This window comes from Malaya genurostris, chromosome 2, assembly GCF_030247185.1.
Source record: "Malaya genurostris strain Urasoe2022 chromosome 2, Malgen_1.1, whole genome shotgun sequence".
Lineage (NCBI taxonomy): Eukaryota > Metazoa > Arthropoda > Insecta > Diptera > Culicidae > Malaya > Malaya genurostris.
The window spans coordinates 252,300,191-252,317,338 of NC_080571.1; the positions used below are offsets into that span (position 1 = coordinate 252,300,191).

General features: G+C 40.4%; 1 protein-coding gene across 11 annotated transcripts in view; it reads left to right on the forward strand.

Annotated features, from left to right (window-relative positions):
* LOC131429493 (tyrosine-protein phosphatase Lar) overlaps window positions 1–17,148 on the forward strand; it is a 415,517-nt gene that overhangs the window by 248,885 nt on the left and 149,484 nt on the right. For 10 of the 11 annotated variants that reach the window (XM_058593632.1, XM_058593642.1, XM_058593640.1 and 7 more), the window contains exons 4-6: window positions 6,912–6,950; window positions 7,095–7,226; window positions 16,405–16,563. In XM_058593632.1, the coding sequence (XP_058449615.1) occupies window positions 6,912–6,950; window positions 7,095–7,226; window positions 16,405–16,563 (330 nt within the window). The remainder of the gene's footprint in view (window positions 1–6,911; window positions 6,951–7,094; window positions 7,227–16,404; window positions 16,564–17,148) is intronic. The other variant, XM_058593641.1, reaches the window with a different exon arrangement.

Here is a 17,148-nt window from a genome sequence, read left to right on the forward strand (position 1 = left end):
TGGAACATTTCATCCGGATCCGACTTCCGGTTCCGGAACTAAAGCGTGATAAGTGTAAAATTACCGATTTCATTAGTAGTTTTTCGAAAACGATGTCCAAAAACAGGCACAAATCCCATAAAACTGTCTGATAAATTATTCTAGTTTGCAGAGCTTGTTAGTTTGTGGGCATAAAAACTTAATTCGGCACTACTGGTTCCCCATTTTCCTGCTCCGGAAGCATCGAAGGTGGCGAAAGAAAACTCCAAAAATAGAACTCACTTCGTTTTCTCTGCGATGCTTGAACCGATTTTCACAAATCATGATTCGAAATGAAGCTCATGTTTTCTTTAAAAATACTGTGAAATTTCATCCGGATCCGACTTCCGGTTCCGCAGTTACAGGGCGATGAGTGTCAAAGTTTTCAATTCGCCATATAGATTGACAATATGTACAACACCGAAAGAAGTAGTCATATTTGTTGCTGGCAAACAAACTAACTTCGGCTATTTTGGTCATCTGAATCTGGTTTTGGAAGTATTGGAAATTGTGATTAAAAACTGCAAAAGGGTCTCACTCGCGTTCCTTCAAGATGGCCACATCGGTTTTCACAAACTCATAGGTTCAAAGGAAAAGTCTTACAGTTTCATACGCAATTCCTAAATTTGTTGTATAACTACTTCCGGTTCCGGAACTACAGGGTAAACAGGATTTGTACAGTTTGTTCGATTAGGTCCGAACAAACTTTCCTGTTTCTATTGAATGAACAGTTGTTTAAGCGAATTCCACAGTAATATTTATGATGTTATGAGTAATATGAGGAAGGCATCATTACACCACTAGGTGGATTAAAACAGGTTTTTTGTTTCATTTTAGAAAAGCATGAAACGTCAACTTACACGATTTTTTTAACGTGGTTTCCTCATTAAGAATAGTTTCGTAATACTTCTCATATTAGTCCTGATCTCTATTGGTGCATAACTCTAGAAATTGCCCTATCTTCACGTTTCGTCTTAAACTGTGCATAACAGTTTATTGCTATTTGCAATACACTTATAATTAGCACCGAAGTGCTAAGTCCTTCCTGACGTGCCGAACGAGAACAAGTTTCCGCTAATACTGGCCGATTCAGATGGCCATTTAGGGATTAACCTTATTTTGTGCTAGGGCACATAACCAATTTCACTATCTTTACGTTTCGTCTAGCAATAACTTTACGTTTGCCTAGCGGTTTATGTTGAACTGTAGGTGGCATAACAGTTCAACATATACTGTTATGGACTGACGAGTCTAAAACGAAACGTAAAGATAGTGAAATTTGTGATGTGCCCTAACACAAAATACTACATGGAATGGAAGGTCCCGGGCCTCTCACAGAAAAGACCTGAATAGTTTCGAACCGTGTATATTTTTGTTGAGAACAAGCCTCTAGATGGCTCAGTACCAAATTTTATGACAATCTTTCCACTAGTGTTTGAATAACAGCTGATCGTGTCGGACGAGTTCTAGTTTTCAGCAAGCTATGGAAAAAAACGAGTTTCGTGTCCTTTCGGTACGGATTGGTCCACCATCCCTCGTATTCTCCAGGCCTGGCCCCCAGCTACTATTATCTATTTCCAAACCTTAAAAGGTTTCTCCAGGGAGAGAAATTTTCGTCGAATGCTGAGGTCATTGCAGAAACGGAAGTCCATTTTTAAGGCCTTGACAAATTTTTTGTCGTGAATACGACTTACTTTACTATGGGCCGTCTTTTTTTTGATCTTGATACGGAACCAACACCGAACATTGTTTGTCTTGATTTGTATTTGTTTTATAGCCGACGAAATTACACCAATATCTCAAATGTATGCAATTATATCTTTGTGCATACTTGCGATACGGATTTCGACATTTAAGCTTCTCTTCGCCAAGCTTGTGCTCAAGTTTTGTATGCAAGCAGTTATTTTTATAGCGTTTAGTTTCTCTACCATGCTGCGATTTCGGTTGAAGCGATAAACTTTTTCTCATTATCAATCGAGTTCATCTTATATAAATTAGAAATTAATCTCAAGCACTCAAAATTTACCCTGAGTAGTTGTCAATTTCTCAGGCGAAACGTCATAACATGGAATTTCATCCAAGCTTGCATGACACAAGATCAGAGCATACCAATTAAGGGCTGAGGACAGTACCGTAAAGTGGTAGGTTTTTTGCTATTTTCCCGTTTCAAATTAAATTTTCTTGGAAACGGTGCAGAATATAGAAAAACCCACCTGACAATGTCTTCGAAATTGAGAATATTCTGTGAAATTTTCAGAATGATTCATTGAGTTTAGCGGTCGAGTTGTATTTTTTCTGACTGAAGAACTGCTGAAAATTGGAACGCTCGGAAATGCATACCTTTACTTGTTCATCGAATATCTCGGTTTTGAAGGCTTGTATCATAAATCTACCGTGACAAAGTCTAGATAATTTAGTTTAGATGCGATTAGTACATAAAAACATATATGTTATCGCGATAAAAATAAAGTCTAATATTTTTCTGTGAAACAAAGTCAGTTTCAATGCATCCGCCATTATGTTTTTCGCTTTGGTTTCCTGATAGCATTCTGAAAAAGGAAAGAGAAGTAAAATTGGCTCGACAAGGCTGCCAAACATACAGACATTCAATCTTACGATGCGCAAAGGGAATTGAGCGAGCCACGTGGTCGATTTGAAACTCAACACGTGGCTCTCTGTCCTCAGACCTTAAGGCTTCAAATCGTTTTATGGCACTTTTTGTCTTGCTGTCTAACAACAACCTACCTCTAGCATGCTACGCGTTAGACTGAAACGTTAGCTATAATTTTGCTTCTATTTATAGACTCGCATGCTTCCAACAGCTTCGCTTTTGCATCGATTGACCAATCAGAGCGATGCTTTCGCTTTGATATATCGCTTACTCCTTCAAAACCGTCGTCTATGGCAGGGAAATCCGATATGCCGGAGATTTTTAGCAGACAAAATAGGACACTGCTCGCTTCTAATTAACATTTCAATCATTTATAATTGAAAATATGTGGCTTGATACATTCAAATTGAATCGTAGAAATATTTCCAATCACATATTGAAATAATATTATTAATTGATACAAAATAGACTGAGCTGTAAGTGTTTAAAACCTGACCACATTTTTACGTGTAGTTTGCCTTGAGTTTCTGATTTGCACCCCTATTAGGAAAATAAAGATGTGTTCCACATAAAAAAATGGAGAAATGCTCTGCATTTCCATATGCATCACAGGAAGGGGTTGTTTGTTAGTAAATTTTCGAATAATATTATCATGTGTAAATTGCTCTGGGTAGCCGGCTACCGAGAATACGTTGCGTCTTTTCGTATTTTGCAATAATATGTGCCTCCTACTAAAGTACGAATTTGCTTCCGAGACTCGTGAAACAACGGGCAGCCGTGCGTCCTACTAAAATTCGAAATTCCTTCTGAAACTGATCAAACTCCGGACAGTCGGCTGTCGGGAGGGAGGTTCGTTATCAATTCATACATTCAATTCATTGTGTAATAATGACAAGATATCACTCGATCACCATCAATCGAACAATAACGTCTTACGCGATACGAAGTAATGTCGAAATCTACTCCCTAGCCAAAATAACAAATGAATACTATTCGCAGTCTAAACTATATTTACATACGTCCTAGTTAAGCACGTTCGCAAGAAATATCTGCACGATTATAAACTTCACGCGCCCGTCTCAAACTTAGCGTTTAACCCGCAGGAAAATAGATCCATTGATCAAACGTTCCCCGAATAATCGACAGAGTTTAGTCGAGCATGATTTTAAGTAAGAAGAAATATAACAAGGCTTAGTAAATAAGAAAAATGTGTAATATCTCTAAGGAACGATCTCAACAGTATCCATCTCCTTCTATTCGCATTGTTGAACATTTTTTTGTTTCGCGAATCAGCATTATTCAATAAATAACACCTCTCACTAATCAGCACTAAGCTGCACTATTACTCAAAATAATTGTTTCGTCCAATTATTTTACTATTAACACATGGACTGAAAAGTTCCGGGTCCAACAAAAAGAACGCGATGTTTTGGTTCAAAATTTACTTCATTGATCAACGTAATCAACGTAAGAGCAACGTTATCATTACAGCGCCGCTCTAACATTTCAATACAACTTTTGTAGAACGATTTATGTTTTGTCTTAAAATTGGCTTCAGTTTCAGCGATAACCTCTTCATTCGTGGGAAATTTCTCACCGGCGAGCATTTTTTCAGGTCTGCGAACAGCCAGTAGTCGTTGGGAGCCAAATCTGGCGAATACGGTAGATGTGGGAACAACTCATGTAGTTTTGCCATTGTTTTGATTGACTTGATTGACACGGTGCGTTGTCTTGACAAAACAAAACTAAATTTTAACAGCTTTAACTGAAAAAAGGTGACTGCAATAAAACTAGCGCCATCTATGTGTTAGGCCCGGGACTTTGAAACCCATGTGTTAGTTGTTTGATACACATTGGAATCGCAACACTTAGACACCACATCGTACTCCCAGTTAATGATTTCATTTATTCAAATAGAATAAAAATAAAAAGGGTCCTAGATGACTGCCCTGATCTATCTCCGAGTTTGTTCGAAAAGATGCATCTATGCCATTACTAGAACATACGGTCTGAAATTATCGAAAAACTCTCTCTGGCATAAAACCCATTACCCAAAACCGATTTACGGGTTTTCCGATTTCAATAATATAACGATTAATATTTGATTAGGAAAACAACAGCTTTCTCCTTCGCGTTAATGTTAGCTTACTTATCTTGCACCGGAGTAATTATCGCCACTAATACCCGTAAAAAGTGCAACACATCCACTTTCAACTTCCGCTAACGATCGTCATTAATGTTAATCTCATCATCGTAGACCGCATCAATGTAGAGTATTTTTTTCCTGTACGAGAAACTCGATACCCCAAACCGTCTCCCGGTAGAACCGGAAGAGCAACGAAAGTTTTCAATTTATTCCACTCAGCTACTTTTGAAAGGCTCCGAAAGATTGCGTGCATGTGGGAGGTATGGATCAGAAACCGGTGCTTTTCATAGAGTACATATTTATTGGACGAAGCCACCGAAGGCAGAAGGATATAGTTTTCACGTCAGCAAAGCCTTGATGAAACTAATGAGTTTTTCAAATTAATCTTACCGCAGCAAAGTCGGGCTTGAGCCCAACACGAGGATTCACACTCGGTTGGCACCCACGCCGTCAGTTGGTGCCGAAGAAGTCAAAGTGTTACAGAAATTGGTTTTTCGACATAGCTAATGAAGATACCTCGCAAGTTGGTCGAAAGTTGGTTGTGTAATTACGATGTTAAATGTTACGTCCGATAAAACGTAACACGGATATATTGATCGACGGACGGACCGCCCGGTAGCGACCGGTGGTACCTCCGTCCGGGCGAGAAAGTGGGTTCATGTAGTCATCATCGTTTTGATTACTCATCTTGTTTATACAACCCTCGCGTGACCTCTCACGGCGGCACGGAAAGAGCTGATTGTACACCAAATGAAGCCTTGCCGGACTAAAGTCACAGCCGGTTTCATGGCAGAACCTTTCCTACTTAGTCGCTGCAGTAATGGAATTACTAGAGAACAATACGGTGTAGTCATGTTTCCAGTGCAAGCCACTGGGGCTCGAACGGAAAACGCGATGTCGAGCCTTGCTGATTCGTGAATTTGTTAGTATTTCATCTCATCATTCTTTGCTCTGAACATGGCAAACTGGGCCGCGCTGAGTCTAGGTATTCAGGTCAACAGAAGGTTCACGACATTAATTTTTTCTCATTGATAAAACCTGCAACTTACTTTCATTATCCAGATGATTGCTACTTTCTATCCATACACACACACAGACATTTGCTCTAGATATCAACTGTGAAAATCCTTGAAAATACGTTAAAGTCAACGGATCATCATTACCATCATCACTGTAATACCATTTTGGGGCTTGTGTTTCTTTATGCGTACATAAATCATGCCTCAAACGAGCCCCAAACAGCATGGGTGAAGCTGAAAATGGAGTAATAAAATGTCTTTGCGATTTAACCACATACGCTAGCATTGCCGCACCTTCTCGTTGCGTGTAATGAGAAAAATCGCACTGATTTTTTCGCTAATTTTTTTTTGTTTCGGCACACCGCTACCAACACTGTTTTATATCTCAATTAGCATGCTTCATTGTCGATAGGATATTCGTACAATTTTGGGTTGGGAAATCAAATTCGCCGTTCCTGCGCAGGGCAGGCCTTCACACGAATCGTTGTATGAAATTAGCTAAATTTCACCAGCGCGAGCGGAAACCAAAAATTGGATTGAGATGAGACCTGGTAGGCCTGGTACGGTACCTTCAGCCGTAAAATGAAAATTAAAAATTCATGTTACGTAATTTTGGTTAATTATACCTCTCCGGACAGTTAATTGGAAACCGGTCCTCCAGCGGTACCTCTCCTGTCGGCACAAAAGCGTAATTTGAATATAAATTGTTTTAGTATCCTGCCCGGGTAAATCCATCCGATCTCGAGCCGTGCCGGAACTGTCCTAGTGCCAGGGCAACCATGGTGCTAGTTGATTAAACGCATTCCACGAGTTTCCGAAATCAACCATAGAGAAGTGTAATCTTTTAATATCAAACGGCACCTAACCTTAAATCAATTCCGCTAGGAATTCCTTAGTCGGTACTTCTGAGAAATTAACCACAAAATTAAAGGCAGTCAACAAGCGACGATTTAATTGTGCGAGAAATTGCTCAATCGAATCTCGAAACTTCTGCCCCCCCGGGGGTGTTGATTCCCGTTCCCCCTCCTCCTCCTCCTCCTTTACTTCACCGAACTCAACGAGCTTCGCAGTCGAACGAAAATCCTTAACCGAGCTGTTTTCTCGACAACCGTTACAGATGGGAATTTCTCCGACTTTCCCTTCATTTATCTGACACGTAAGTCTATGAGCTTCTGTTCCACGCAGTCAGTGGAAGAAACGGTTCCATTGTGTTATTTGACTGCTGGCTCAGTGAAAATACATGTTTATCCGGCAAACAGCTAACAATTGTTTCCATTGTTCTTTTTATGTTCCATTGCAGATCCACCGGAGATAATCAGGAAGCCATCGAACCAAGGCGTCCGTGTTGGAGGCGTGGCGACGTTCTTCTGCGGTGCACGAGGTGATCCCCAGCCGAACATTGTGTGGCGCAAAAATGGAAAGAAGATTATGGGTGAGTGCGTTTCATATCTAATAGAGATGACATGTTAGGGGTTTTGTTTCGTCGGGCAAATTGGTAGGAAAGTGAAGGAGTTAGTAGTTTAGCTTTATTGCTAGTAGTTGACGTTCAAGGGGGAGGGGGGGGGGGGGGTTTAAACATTCAGGATTATCGAAATTTCGGAATTGCCCATGAACAGTTACTTCCCCATAGCACTCAATCCGGCTCCGAGTGAGTCTTCCGTAATGATTTTATCGTTCTTATGGAGCGATGAAAGCTATTTCCAGTGCGTTAATTACTTTGATTATGTGCTTACATTTGCTAGATTCTGATAGCAATGACGAAATAAATCGAGGAAGCTTGAATAAATATAAATAACAGTATTTACTATGGAAATCAAGATAGAAATTAATAAACGTATTAACCATGAAAATAACATTTTAGTATGATAACGTTTGCAACAAAATACTTATTGAAAATTTGTGCTTATAACGGATGTTAGAGTGATGCTGAAACATATTGAAATACTCAGTGCTGCGTCCATGAAGTTTGGAGACTGGTTCCATAAATCGCGAAATAAACAAGATTTCTTCATTTTTTTTTCAAATTTATTGTTCGAAGTATTCTCCCTTCGATTTAATACATTTCATACAGCGATTCTATAGTGACTCATTTTGTGGAATAGCCTTCAATGCTCGTGTCGAAACCGTTTTGATGGTTTCAACGTTCTTTCAACTTCAGCTTTAGAAACAAAGGAGAAGTCACACGGTGCCAAATCAGGTGAATACGGTGGATGGTCCAACACACAGATTTTTTTTATAAAATTTTTATTCAGGCCTTTTCGCGTAGTACAAGCTTTACGTGGCCGATTGGCTTACATTTTTGTTTTTTTTTTGCTTTTGGATCTCGTTGTCACCCTTTTTCTAAGAGGAGATGAGCTTCCATTTCCATCTAACGAGGATCAAGGGTCACTTTGTCCGCGGCTTATCTCATCATCCATTGCTTCATCGTCGGTGTTGTGTGTGATTTTCGTTTTCTTTTCGTTTTCCTTATTGATCGTAGTCTCGGTCTCGTTGAGAGTTGCTGTAGATGCGCCTTGTTGTCATTGGTTGCAGTTGATGGTTGGTTGGAGGGTAAATTGTTAACTGCAGCTGATGTATTTTGTTCTATAGGGGATACTGATGGTTTCGTTGAAGGGGATGCTTGATTGTTGTTGGTGGCTGTCACAGGTATACTGGGGTTGCTTGGGGTTGGTGTGAAGGAAGCACCGTTGTCCTTTGATGTAGTTGTCTCCTTGTCCAATTTATCACATGGCTTGCCGTAGTGAACAGCTTTTTGGCAATATTGACATGTGGCCATCTGATTGTCATAGGTAACAAGTGATTTGCACGGGATTCTTGTATCCTGACCGAAGTCACATAAGAAGGTATAGGCCTCTTCAAGCGCATCCGTAACAAACGAACGTCATTTAGAATACCGGGGAAAAAGTTCTTCCACTTTTCTTTTTCGATAGAGAGAATCTCTCCGTATTGGGACATAGTTTTGCGGATATAAGGATCGATGACGCTTGAGGGAAGATCATGCACACGCACTTCTATAGCACTATCTTCCATATATACTGAAATGTAGTACTTAATGTTTTCGTGCTCTACGTAGTACACATTGTTATTGCCTTTGCGAATTGAATTGCATCCAACTCTTCATAAAACTGGATGTAAACAACATTATTTGTCTTATTGCATTGAAGTAAATGCACACGTTTAATGTCAAGATGCATTTGCTCCTTAAGCAAACCTTCAAGTTCTCGTGTCGAAGGTCGAATTTTGCACTGCCTGAAGTCAATAATAATTGTATTCTTTCGTATCGATTGTAGCTTTTGTTCGTTTGGTTCACTCATTTCGAGCTAGTTCTATTGTTCACTACACAATACTTACTTGTTTTTTCCGTCCCAAACGTAAGCGGTTTTGTTTTATCGACTAACTTGGATGAAATGTGAAAGCGAACTGAGACACACAGATTTGATTGAGCTTGTGCTTGAACTTGAGCGACCACCCCTGGTTGCTACTCCGTTAGTGATCGGGATTAGCTGAAATTGTACAGGGAGTTTCTAGATGATCCGACCTGGGACTGGTAAATCATTTTTTAATGTACATTTTCTGGTAATCCCAGAATTCATTGATCAGTATCGGCGCCGGCCAGGCCCAAACGTAGATCGTCTAAGGAATGGGAAGGGATGTTCAGGAATCAGGAATCAGAACAAATTGGCTCAAATGGCACGTTCCCCTTGATATTTGGAGATTTGTGCCTTGCCATCAATTTGTTTTTAGCATCATTTTCCCGATATATAAGAGGGAAGGATTGAAAGGAAATGGTAAGGGTTGGACTAGGAGGATGGGAAAAATTGACGACACAAAATCACATAAAAGTAGAAGTAAATTCTGAACCTCTACGAGGCCCGAACAGTCTGCTGTTAATAAAACCTCCAACCCCCGAGAGGATTTAGAGATCTTACAAAAGCGACACCATTCTGCACTCCCGGAAGAATGCAGAACGATTCGCAGTATGTACGAGCAGAAGTAAATTCGGTACCCCCCAAAGGATGCCAAACAATCTGCTAAACCCTATTTAAGGGATTCATTCACTCCAGGAAGAACGATGAACCCTTCTGACTATAGCTCCTTACCACATTGGGTGAGAAACGAGAGAATATCCTTCAATTTTAGCTCCGCATACACAGACTCAACCATGTATGGAGAACCAAAAACCCGGATACGTAGCTGCGTCAATGCGGGACAGTTACATATCAGATGATATGAAGTACCATAATCGCATTCACACAAATCACACGAATAATACTCAGCACGTTGAATAGTAGCCATGTGATAATTGAGTTTGCAATGTCCAGTCAAAGCTCTGACCAGAATACTGCAATGATGCTTGGAGAAATGAAGTAGACACTTTGACATTTTCAGATTTAAATCTGGTAGAAATGCTTTTGTCTGAGCGCAAGTTTGCAAGCTGCGCCAGTAGCTGGCATGTTTGGATGCAGCCCAAGAACGAATCTTGTGCTTTATCCAACTAGTTGAAAGTGGTAAAGCTGGTTCAGGACCAACGAAATCATTCGTTGCACCAGCTCTAGCCAACTCATCAGCCCATTCATTTCCAGTAATACCAGAATGGCCGGGTACCCATAAGAAGTAAACAGCATTTGAAATGCTGAGGTCTTCAATTTGAGTTCGACATGCGATCACTAGATTCGACCGTGAGTCATTCGAACTGAGTGCTTTTAAGGCTGCCTGACTGTCGGAACAAAAATAAATTCGCTTACCACAGATCCTCTGCTGAAGTGCCGATTGTACTCCACACAGAATCGCGTAGATTTCTGCTTGGAACACAGTACAGTATCTACCAAGTGAATGAGACTGCTCCAGCCTCGTTTCACGACAGTAGACACCAGCACCAGCACGACCATTCAACTGAGAACCGTCCGTATAACAAACTATGTGTTCATCAAGTTGTCGTTCCAGACAACCAGACAACCATTCCTCACGAAGAGGATAGCTCACATTGAATGTTTTGAAAGGAAAACTGCATGTGAGAGTTACGTCACTAGGAGCGAGTAAATACTCATCCCACGTAACTATTTGAGACCACAAGCGAGTGTGGCTGGTAGCATAATCTAATGGGTTACTGTTCCAAAGCCCTGTAACCTTAAGACGGTATGCACAAGATAATGCTTCTTATTTTAGGAACACATGAAGTGGTTTAATGCACAGTAGCGCCTCTAGAGCAGCAGTAGGAGTTGTCGTGAATGCTCCTGTCATCGCCATTAGGACCATCCTTTGGAGATGATTTAGCTTTGACTGAACTGTCGCGACTTCTCCTTTCTGCCACCATACAAGACATCCATATGCTAAAATTGGTCTAACAATAGTTGTGTAGATCCAATGAATATATCTGGGTTTGAGTCCCCATGATTTTCCAAAAGCTCGTCTGCATTGGCCGAAAGCCATGCAAGCTCTTTTAATTCTGAAGTCAATGTGAGCAGACCAATTCAGTTTTGAGTCAAGAATAACCCCGACGTATTTAACTTGTTCGACCACAGTCACCTCTGAACCAAAGAACTGCAACGGACGAGCTCCTGTGATTATCCTACGATGAGTGAAAAGCACCATTGATGTTTTGCCCGGATTTACAGATAATCCAACCTGACAACACCATTGTTCAACAGATCGCAGGGCTTGCTGCATTAAATCAAAGAGAGTGTTAATGCTTATACCGGTCATCAATATATGATAATCGTCGGCAAAACCATAAGTCGGAAATCCAAGGTTATTAAGTTTCCTTAACAAACTATCAGCGACTAGGTTCCATAAAAGTGGGGATAGTACACCACCTTGAGGACACCCACAGACACTCAGCTTTCTAATCTCTGGCCTGCCGAAGCGATGATCAAAGAAGTTGATTGCTAAGCATTGCGTGTATCCAATTTGTGATACTTGAAGGTATGCCATGACCACGGGCTGCTTCCAGAATTGAATTGAAAGACACGTTATCAAAGGCACCTTCAATATCTAGGAAAACTCCCAAGCAAGATTGCTTTTGTGAGAAAGCTTTTTCAGTGTTGTACACAACATCTTGTAACAGGGTTGTAGTGGACTTTCCACGCTGGTAAGCATGTTGCATTCCATGTAGCGGATGCACGCCCAAATTAACATTCCTGATATAATGATCTACTATGCGTTCCACTGTTTTAAGAAGAAATGAGCTTAGACTGATAGGCCTGAAACTCTTCGCTTCCTCATAAGTGTCGCGACCGCCTTTGGGAATAAATTTGACAATTATTTCCTGCCAAGCTCTTGGAATGTATCCTGTCGCAAGACTAAAAGTAAGTATTTTCTTCAAAACATGTTTGAAATGTTCATACCCTTTCTGCAGTAACACTAGGAAAACTCCATCCTTTCCAGGAGACTTGTACGGAGCAAAACTCTCAACTGCCCATTTGACCGATTCAATCGTCACAACGCTTCGAGCACGGGCCCAAGAATCGTAACTACCTGAAAAAGTCTTGGGAAGAGCTGTCGGTGATGGATCCATACATCCTGGAAAGTGAGTGTTAATGTGTTGATAGTGAAGTACATCACCTTCTTCAGACAAGTGTTCACCATCTGAAGTTCTTAAGAAACTGACATTAAAGTCCTTAGACTTCGAAATTAACTTATTTAATCTGCTAGCCTCGTTGAGACTAGAGACATTTGTGCAGAGGCTTTTCCAACCACTTCGCTCAGACGATCGAAGAGCATTTTTGTAAGCCCTTCGAGCCGACACGAATGCCTCCGACCCATCTCTGCGTCGGTGGTTCCAAGCTCTTCTGCATAGTTTCCTTAGTCTAGCAAGTTCAGCATTCCACCAAGGAGTTCCTCTAGTAGCTCGCACAATCCGAAGTGGACAAGCCTCTTCATATGCTGCAACTATGAGTGAATTTGTCTCGTCGACAACATTTTCCAAATCAATTGGGGTTTCAATTGTTGGTTGGTACCCGTAAAATCTAGTCGCCAAGCCCTCTTCATAGAGGTCCCAGTTTGTAGATTTGGGATTACGATATGTGATAATATCAAATTTAACATTTGAATGATCAAAGAAGATGTACTTATGATCAGACAACGAAGGTTCGAGTTATGCCATCAGTAGTCATACCAACTGTGACAGCACAAATATCCCGAGTTGTGAGCTCCGATATGAGAGAAACATCGAGAGCACTATTTGCAAGTATGCATGCTCGAGGCATTTCACGTGGATTAGTCATACCGGTCTTGTTGAAGGCAAGAAAGACTGGGTTTAACAATTTTCCAACGTAGAAGTTTCCCTTTTGGAAATGTGGTTCTAGAACCAAAGCTATAGAAGCTTTACCTTCTTGCAGAAGTCTGGATAGATTCATAGTTGCTGTACGTTTATGCTGAAGATTGATTTGTGTCACTCTAACCATTATCAATCAGAGTAACGAACACTCCACCTCCAGCACTTATCGTACAACAACTAGAAGAAACCAAATATATTGGCTTATAATCGCCTATAGCGAACCATGTAAGGATTTTTTTTAATGTTTTAATCATTTAAATCCCACGAGTTGCGAAGAAAGAAGTCGTCCACTGTGCCAGAGCTTTGCTTAACACAGTAAGGGAAAATCCCAAGATATTCCGTTCACGACTGCATTGTTTAACCTCCTGCAGCCATTCAGCCATCGGCACGGAAATACACCTTGACTTAGGAGTTCCTATTTTTGTGGCCTTTTACGACATGGAACAGGAAACCAGTGGATCAATTCTTGGTAAAAAATAATTCCGCCGGATGCCACACGGCTTACCTGTTTGGTGGACTTATACCACCGGTACAGGTGGACCGTAGCGTTATTCTTAGCCAGTTGGGAAACCGCTACCGACACTACACGGCTATCTAGGCTGCTCAGAGAGGGAAGTTGACATTGATGGTCAACTTCCATGGATGGCCGAGCAGCCGTTTGAGCTTGAGCGACCACCCCTGGTTGCTACTCCGTTAGTGATCGGGATTAGCTGAAATTGTACAGGGAGTTTCTAGATGATCCGACCTGGGACTGGTAAATCATTTTTTAATGTACATTTTCTGGTAATCCCAGAATTCATTGATCAGTATCGGCGCCGGCCAGGCCCAAACGTAGATCGTCTAAGGAATGGGAAGGGATGTTAGTCCAGCACTTGTTGTTACTAGAGGCCATATATACTACTGCGCACTCCACAAGTGTCACGGGAAAAGGATATTTGTTAGTAAAAATTTCACTATTGGTATTATTCACGCGCGACTAAGTATGTTCCGGTTTCAAGATGCTCGGATGCACCACTAAACTCACTGATTTCCCGAGTGAATGTTTCAACAATATCCTATATTGAAGTCCCGGGAAGTCTTGCTTCATAGCTCTTATTCGCAATACTATCGCGTGAAGAATAAAAACTTCCTTATTTTTTATAAATGAAATTACGTGATACAAAATAAACGAGTGAATAGGATTCAGACAAAATAGTTGATTCATTACATTGACATATTCTGTATTATTTCCGCTTTATTATTTTAATCATTTATTAAAATTATTAATTGGCTATATTGGTTGATCTGGGCAGCCGGCTACCGAGAAAAATATTAATTTATTGTTTGAAATATTAATATGAAGTGTTTTTGCCTTTCCCATATAGAAAGGTTATGCAATTACTTGAAAAACCGACTAGTGAAAATTGGCCCGGAGGGCCAAGTGTCATATACCATTCGAGTTCATCAAGCTGAGCAATGGCTGAACCGATTTTGACAAACTTAGATTCAAATGAAAGGTCTTCCGGTCCCATACGAAATTCCTGAATTTCATCCGGATCCGACTTCCGGTTCCGGAATTATAGGGTAAAGTGTGTTCAATATTGTACACCGTCACTTAAACTGGCGGAATAAAAACCGTAAAAAATGTTATAAACTGGACTCTAAACCGTTATTCCCAATCTTAGGGTCAATTGAAAGGTCTTGTGGTCCTACCAAAAATTACTGTATATTTTCAAACGCGACAAACATTTAAATCGTAATTTAGAGTGCGTACTAGTAGAGTTTGTATGTCATGTTAGTTGGTGGCCGTACGAACCGACTTTGATTATACCGTTTCTCCGGTTCCGGTGCCGGAAGTGCGTATAATAGTGAACCCACTTCGTTTTCCAAAGGATGACCTACGCAATCAAAGCACTGTTTTATTCTGTATGTTATACTAGTTAATGCACAAACAATCTCTTGGTTTCTTTTAAAAAATCGATGAAAATTTTTTTGAATAGAATACCACAATATTATACATGAGAAAGGCATCATTACACCACTAGGTGGATTAAAACAGGTTTTTTGCACAAAACCGACTGACACCACGGAATTTTTGGTGACATTCTAAATTGACATGTTTGAACGACTGTTGCCCCACTTTTCGAGCCGTTTTACTGTTATTTGAAACACTACTTCTACATCCATTCCCTTTCATCCTTTGGGAAATCAGATGCTTTTTGAAGGTTCTTTGCACCCGAGCAGTTGTATTTTAATTGTTTCGACGACAGACCTGGAGTTGCAATTGATGCGTTTGAGCCGTGTATTACGAAAAGGACGTCTGGAAAGCATGCAAAGACATGATAAAATTATTCTCTTGCATGACAACGTTCGGCCTCATGTCGCAAAAGTCGTGAAAAAAAATATTTGGAAAAGCTCAAGTGACACATTTTGCCGCACCCGTCGTATTCTCCTGACATTGCTCCTTCTGATTGCTGGATGTTCCGATGGATGCAGCACGATTTGGTAGGTCATCGGTTTACTTCTTTCGAACTTGAATCGTCTCAAAAGACCAGACATTTTTTTTTTCCAAGATAAAATTCGAAAACTGCCTGAGAGGTGGAAAAAAGTAGTAACAAGCGATGGACGATACTTTCATTAATCTTTAAATTATTTTTATTTTGAAATAAATGCATTATTAACCCCAAACAAAACGGACCGAATTGCTTTATACTTTCAATATGATTGATATTAGGAGGGCACACCATACACACCATTAAAACAGGTTTATTTCTGCTAATTTTTCTTTTGATTCTGAACAGATAGGTGTTCTGTCTACACTAGAAGAGCAATCAGTAGATTTAAGGAAGAACTTTTGTGCAGATGGAAAATGTTAATTTGTCAATGTTTTCCTATTGACGCTTGAATTGTTTATATTTAATTATAGTTGACCTGAATGAATCTTGTATTTTGACCTATTATTATATTAATTTATGAACATTACAAAATATTTTAGGAGCTATTTTAACGTAGTTGTGTTGTATATACACGAGAATTTCATTAAGCATTGTATTAAAAATTTTATATACTAGCTACATGTTAAATACACATTATCAATTCTAACTTGATTCAAATTATTTATGAACTGCGTAAAACCAACGTTCTACTGGTCCTAGCGTTTGACTCTCAAATGTTCAACTAGCAATGTTGTCAACCGTAGACAAGTCAGTGTCCGTTCAACTGAGCTAATTATAATAGAATACATATATCCATTCCACTGCATCAGGAAATAGCATCGCTACCAACGGAAGTGCACTTCTGCGATTCAAAACATTTTCCTAATTCCCCTTCTGTTTCTTCTCTTCCTGTTCTCCAGGTACTCAATCCCGCTACTCAGTGATAGAATCCAACGGTGTGTCAATGCTGCGCATTGAACCGGTCCGTGCCGGTCGTGACGATGCACCGTACGAATGCATGGCGGAGAATGGCGTTGGGGATGCAGTTTCCGCCGAGGCAACACTAACCGTTTACGAACGTAAGTATTTCTCTGCTATTTGAAGGCTGCGCAGGTGTTAGCGTAATTCATAATTGTCATCATGTCACATCCGCTTTCCATTAAATTGCACTCGCTGGCTGTTCCAGCAAAATATTCTGACTACAAAAACATCGGAAACAGCTGTGAATGCTTCCTTCGTCGTTCTCACCGTTTCATAACAAGCGGTTCATCATCGTGTGGTTTTTTATCAGTCCGCCAAACTCGGCGGGTAGATTATTCGTTGCTCAATAAAAAAAAAGTTGCAGAAAAAAAACAAAAATCCCATTGGATTTGCATTATTAAATAATTGTATGCATTTCTCCACTTCCCCGGTATGCTAATGAGCTAGAATCAAGAGTGCAGATAAGGACTGAATACTACTGCACCGAGCACTCAGAAGAAACTCCTAATCCCGTCCGACGCAACGGTCCTGGACAGAGGATTAGCCGCGCGCCAAAGCGACTGATGAATAAACCATGAAAGCTTCGTTGGATTCATTTATATCTATTTCCGGTGAATTTCAAATCTTGCTCTCAACTTTTGTCTACGCCTCGGGTGGAAATGAGGATCAGCCAGCTGCGTTTT